The sequence below is a fragment of the Solanum pennellii genome, chromosome 5 (assembly GCF_001406875.1).
Source record: "Solanum pennellii chromosome 5, SPENNV200".
Taxonomy (NCBI): Eukaryota; Viridiplantae; Streptophyta; class Magnoliopsida; order Solanales; family Solanaceae; genus Solanum; species Solanum pennellii.
This window is the reverse complement of record NC_028641.1, coordinates 63,877,467-63,883,937: the sequence shown is the minus strand read 5'-3', so window position 1 is coordinate 63,883,937 and position 6,471 is coordinate 63,877,467. Positions and strand designations below refer to the sequence as shown.

The 6,471-nt window shown below is 33.7% G+C and overlaps 1 protein-coding gene across 1 annotated transcript; it reads left to right on the top strand.

Annotated features, from left to right (window-relative positions):
- Positions 1-2,581: 2,581 nt before the first annotated feature.
- On the top strand, positions 2,582-3,921 carry LOC114077267. Its single transcript, XM_027917019.1, has one exon. It carries the CDS (start codon positions 2,625-2,627, stop codon positions 3,765-3,767), a length of 1,143 nt encoding a protein of 380 aa, XP_027772820.1. The 5' UTR covers positions 2,582-2,624; the 3' UTR covers positions 3,768-3,921.
- The last annotated feature ends 2,550 nt before the right edge of the window (positions 3,922-6,471 follow it).

Below are 6,471 nucleotides of genomic sequence, written 5' to 3'. Positions count from 1 at the left end.
ACATCTACCCACTACCCCCACTATAATACACTCCCTAACTATACAAATACACACACGTGTACGTACAAAAACAAAGGAGCAAATCAAAAAGAACACTTTTTTAGCAAACATACAAAAAAAAAGGGAAAGAAAAATCATAAAAGAAAGAAAAGAGAAAGAAAAAGAAAAACAATCAACACAAATACATATACCATCACAAACAACCAAACAAAAGTTGTGGTGTTCTAATCGAGCTTCGGTCAATATTTTGCGATATTCAACTTTATCTTACTCTTAATTTATTCATGAAATTTGATGTATATTTGTGATTCAATTTTCGTAAGAGGTATCATTTAATTTTATTGTATATTTTGATTTTCATGATTATATAATTCTTTCTTTCATTGTTATGAAGTTTGCTCAAATTTTATGTGTATAGAATTCTGATACAATAATATTGAAATATTTTCTATTTATAATTCTATATACATTTATTTTTCATCTTTGTACCATATGTTTTTATTAATTAAGTACCTCTTATGTCCAACCAAAATCAACTAAATGTCTAACAAAATTATTTTAATAGTTTGTTTAGTCAACTTTATCTAATGTTAAAAACTTTATTATTTTGTTAGATTAATAAGATATTACAATATGTGTATATCTAATTTTGCCATTAACTTTTTTTAAAAAAGAATAAAAATATAATATGTGCAAGCTTAATTCTAACATTAACTTTAAGAGTAAATAAAAATAAAAGGATTATTATTGTTGGGAAGTAGGAGAACAAATAAAGTAGTTTTGATGATTGATAAAGTGAAGGCATGGTGTCGTATGTATACAATTATGAGAGTTGCGACAAAGAAGAAAAAGTATTGAAGAAAAGAAGAAAAAGTGCAGAATTGTAAAGAAGGAAAAGAAGGAAACAAATATGGAAATAAATAAAGAAGGAAAAAAAAAAAAAAAAAGTAGCAATTCAAGTCAAAGAAGGAAAGAAATAAAAAAGTAGCAATTCAAGTCAAAGAAGGAAAGAAATAAAGAAATTACAATTCAAGTCAAATAAGGAAAGACGTAAATATAGACAAGTTCAAGAAGGAAAAGGATTTGTAATTCCTTTCCTTGTAGAAGTTGAAGGCAAATCAAATCTATAAAAGGATCAAGAAGTTGAAAGAAAAAAATGTCTTTGCAATCACAAAAATCGAGAGAATTTTTCCAGCAAAGCCAGAACGATAGGTATTGCATATTCACGAAATATATCATCTTGAGAGTAGTATTTTCTGGAGAAAAAACGCAGGTCTTCGTCACAGAAACGCAAGGACCAGGTTCACCTTCATCACAGCAACATAAGCACCAGGTTCACGAAACCTGTTCTACTCAGAACTATTGGATATTGAAGTTTGATCAATTAAAGTCTAAGGTTATTAGTCTTTGTTGATTTGTTCTAGGTTTATTATTGAGTTGTAATAATTCCTAGATTTGTAACAAGAAGTGGGTTTGACTTCTTGGGAGTTGAGTCTTGAGAGATTTGTACAAAGGGTGGGTTTGGCTCTTTGTAGGGTTGAGTTTCAGTGAGGGTTGTAACAAAAGGTGGGTTTGGCCTTTTGGAGAGATCGATTGGAGTCAATCGAGGGAGTAGTAGAGATAAGACTTTTTGATTATTGAGTTGTAATCACAAAATCTTATAGTTGAATTAATAAAACGAGGTTTTTCCTTCCTTGAGTGAGGAAGGTTTTTAATTCAGTAAGTGTTTGTGTCTTTACTCTGTCTTTACTTAAAAGCAACTTACACGAACCTGGTTCGTGTTCTGGGGTAAGGTTTCTTCAATTGGTATCAGAGCAGGTCTTTTCGATAAAAGATTCACACCTTGAAAAGACTCAATGGCAGCACCACCTACCCCACAAGAGGGAGCTTCACAAACACGACCACCACTGTTCAATGGCAAATATTATGGATGGTGGAAAAATCGTATGATGGACCATCTTATTGGCGAAAACCCTGATCTATGGGGAGTAATTCTAGATGGCCCAACCATACCTATGAAAACCGCAACTGATGGAATCACCAAAATCCCAAAGGAAAGAAAAGAATGGAATGTTGAAGACAAGCTTGCAATCCAAAACAATGCCAAAGCCAAGAAAATTTTGATCTGTGGCATAGGACCAGACGAATACAATCGAATCTCGTCCTGTCAAGATGCCAAAGCCATATGGGAAACACTACAAACAGCTCATGAAGGAACAACGCAAGTCAAGAAGTCCAAAATTGATAACTTGAACAGGCAATATGAGCTGTTCAGGATGGCAGAAGGGGAGACTATTCAAGATATGCACACCAGGTTCACCTCCATCATTAATGAGATGTACTCCTTGGGAGAGATAGTTCCTAATGGAAAGGCAGTAAGGAAACTCTTGAGTGTCCTTCCTGAAACTTGGGAAAGTAAAGTCGAGGCTATCACTGAAGCCCGCGACCTAGACTCACTGGCCATGGATGAGTTGATTGGTAATCTCATCACATACGAACTCAAGAAAAACCAAGAAAAGGAAATTGGAGGAAAAAGGAAGGAAAGGAACCTGGTTCTAAATAAAAATGCATCAGATGATTTTGAAGATGAAAATATTGCCCTCATAACCAAAAGGTTCACCAGAATGCTAAAGAGAGGGCAGACCTTTCAAAAGAAAACTTCTCAAAAACCATCTGAAAACACTAAAGACCAGGTTTGTCATAAATGTGGGAGCCCAGATCACTTCATCAAATTCTGTCCACTTTGGGCTTTAGAGCAGAAAAAGGCAAACTTTGAGAAGGTCAAAGACATCAAGAATGATAAGTACATTCCCACAAACAGAAGAATGACCAATCAAGAAGCGGATCTTTCAACGAGAAGAGCCTTTGCCGCTATGGGGGACTTATCTGAAGAAGAATTTGAGGATGGAGGGTTCGAAAATCAGTCACTACTTGCAATAGAACAATCAAATAAATATGATTTTCTTGCACTCATTGCTGAAACAGATTCTGAAGATGATGAAGAAGATGACAAACAAAGCAAGGTAAGTTTTCATCACATCAAAGTAAATATTGAATCATATTCTAAAAAGGAACTAGAGTCTTTATTGAGTACTCTTATAGATGCATATCAGTCTGTCAATTCTGAAAGAGAACAAGTGATGGAAAACTATGCATCTTTAAGAGAAGTCAATGACAATCTTGAGAAACACAATCACTTTCTTCAAAATAAATTAAAAGAACAGATTAAAATCTCAGAGTTAAGTCACAAGGGCAAAAACTCTGCTAGTGAACTTCAATTAGCTCTAGAAGAAAAAATAAAATTGTTAACCATAAAATATCAAGCTTTAACAGAAAGGAATAGGTTGTTACAAGAAAATCTTGATCATACCAAACTGGATCTGGAAAGAAATCTTAGATGGACCAGGTCCTCTGAAATTTTAACTCAGATTCAAGAAAAGCAAACCACTAGTCGAAGTGGGATAGGTTTTAAAAAACAGAATAATCTTGTGTCACACACTATTCACATGTCTAAAAGTTTATGCACTCATTGTGGAAACTCAGGTCATTTAAAGAATCAATGTAAAGCTTTATTTGAGGCTTTTCAGAAAAATGTTAAGTTCACCAAAAAGGAAAAGACTGATACGGCTAAGAACCTGGTTCGAAATAAAAATGCTCCAAATAAAAGGTTTTCTTATTTGCCTTTATGGGCTAGAAGAAATCTTATTCATCCTTTTACTCACATAAAGGGGCCCAAGCTAATCTGGGTTCCCAAGACTAATCTTTGACTAGTGTTTCAGGTGAAGGTGAGAGGGAAAAGGCCAACTTGGTACATGAATAGTGCATGCTCCAAACATGTGCTAAAAATGGTAGAAAATTTCCTCTCGCTCTTTGACTTTCAAGGAGACAGTTTATTCCTTGAAAAGGATGAGAAAAAAAAAAGTTGAAGAAAGTGACATGATATCAAACATCTTTGATGATGCAAATTTAGGGNTACAATTCAAGTCAAATAAGAAAGAAGTAAATATAGACAAGTTCAAGAAGGAAAATGATTTGTAATTCCTTTCCTTGTAGAAGTTGAAGGCAAATCAAATCTATAAAAGGATCAAGAAGTTGAAGGAAAAAAGTATCTTTGCAAAAACACAAATTGAGAGAATATATCAGCAAAGCCAGAACAATATCCATTGCATATTCACGAAATATATCATCTTGAGAGCAGTATTTTCTGGAGAAAAAATGCAGGCCTTCGTCACAGAAACGCAAGGACCAAGTTCACCTTCATCACATCAACATAAGGACCAGGTCCACGTATCTGTTCCACTCAGAACTATTGGATATTAAAGTCTGATCAATTAAAGTCTAGGGCTATTAGTCTTTGTTGATTTGTTCTAGGTTTATTATTGAGTTGTAATAATTTCTAGATTTGTAACAAGAAGTGGGTTTGACTTCTTGGGAGTTGAGTCTTGAGAGATTTGTACAANTGATTATACAATGAATATCTGCTAACTCAACCTTGTACTGTAACAGGTACACACTCAAATCACATCTCAAACAATGCTTAGAAAGTTTGCGGATGTTATCTCTTCTTTTTGCTAACACCATTAAGTAAGTCATGAAGAAACACAAAAAGGGGGAACCTGGTTTCTCTGTAATACTCAGGTATGTACCATCCTTTTTCAATGCATTAATTTCCTGAGTGTGGGTCAAACATAAGCACTAATGAACCTGGTCGATCATCAAAAATTCAACTTTCTTAAAGATCACCAAGAACCCTCTTTGACAATAAGCATCGTTCAATCTCAAACTGCTCTAATGATGAAAATCTCAGTATTGAAGTCACTCATGCTTTAATTTAGGAGGAACCCTGCTTTATCACCCACATCTGAACCTGGTTCACAAACTCCAAATTGATATTTCATCCATTCCAAGTGTATAACTTGTCTATCTCTCAGGGGGAACAATTCTCACAGAAATAAATTGTTGCTTGCTTTCATTATTGATAAACACATCTCTTTGTGCACCAAAATGTGATGAATCTCTTACTGGTAGTTGGTACTCCTTCAAAGTTGTCATCAAGAAAAAGGCTATCAAAAAAAAAAAAAGAAGAAGAAAATCATGGAGAATGAAAATGCTACGGAGTAGAGTTAAAAAAAAAAAAAAAAAGGTGATGATGTATCTCATGTTTCTCGTGATGAAATTTCACATTCTAAGAAAACTGATCAGAATAAAGAAGCTGGTGCACAATGGGCATACTGAAAAAATTATCAATGGCAGTAAACATCCCTTTCTTCCTTACTTTAGTAATCTTTGTCCCAATCCTTATCCTCAAATTTTATACTCTTTTGACTCTTTGATGTGCTTATGTCTGTCTCATACTCATGATATTATATGTTTTTGATTAAGGGCATAAACTGGTACATATTTGTTTATTTCGTTTCTCATTGAAGATCTTAATTGTGTATGAGTTTAAGATGACTAATATCCTCAGATTAACTAACCATTTTGTTAGCAGAAGTGTACTTGAAAGTGTTGCCCAAGTGGCTATGAGTTAAAAATGATATTGCACTCATTGAATGTTATTCGAGTTCTTTGGTTATTGGTTTTCAATGATGCCAAAAGGGGGAAAGTATATAATGTAGATAGACATATGTATAGTTTGTCATCATCAAAAAGGGGGAAATTGTTGGGGAATGAGAAAACATGAAGTTTGTAGTTTTGATGGATGACAAAGAATTGAAGTTTTGATCACTAACAAAGAGTCTTGATGTGTAACAAATCATTGGTTATCATCATCAAAAAGGGGGAAAATGTTGGGAAGTAGGAGAACAAATAAAGTAGTTTTGATGATTGATAAAGTGAAGGCATGGTGTCGTATGTATACAATTATGAGAGTTGCGACAAAGAAGAAAAAGTATTGAAGAAAAGAAGAAAAAGTGCAGAATTGTAAAGAAGGAAAAGAAGGAAACAAATATGGAAATAAATAAAGAAGGAAAAAAAAAAAAAAAAGTAGCAATTCAAGTCAAAGAAGGAAAGAAATAAAAAAGTAGCAATTCAAGTCAAAGAAGGAAAGAAATAAAGAAATTACAATTCAAGTCAAATAAGGAAAGACGTAAATATAGACAAGTTCAAGAAGGAAAAGGATTTGTAATTCCTTTCCTTGTAGAAGTTGAAGGCAAATCAAATCTATAAAAGGATCAAGAAGTTGAAAGAAAAAAATGTCTTTGCAATCACAAAAATCGAGAGAATTTTTCCAGCAAAGCCAGAACGATAGGTATTGCATATTCACGAAATATATCATCTTGAGAGTAGTATTTTCTGGAGAAAAAACGCAGGTCTTCGTCACAGAAACGCAAGGACCAGGTTCACCTTCATCACAGCAACATAAGCACCAGGTTCACGAAACCTGTTCTACTCAGAACTATTGGATATTGAAGTTTGATCAATTAAAGTCTAAGGTTATTAGTCTTTGTTGATTTGTTCTAAGTTTATTAT

Bases quoted from the DNA above. Each gene is read 5' to 3' on its own strand.
- LOC114077267 (XM_027917019.1), top strand. From the start codon at position 2,625: ATGCTAAAGAGAGGGCAGACCTTTCAAAAGAAAACTTCTCAAAAACCA.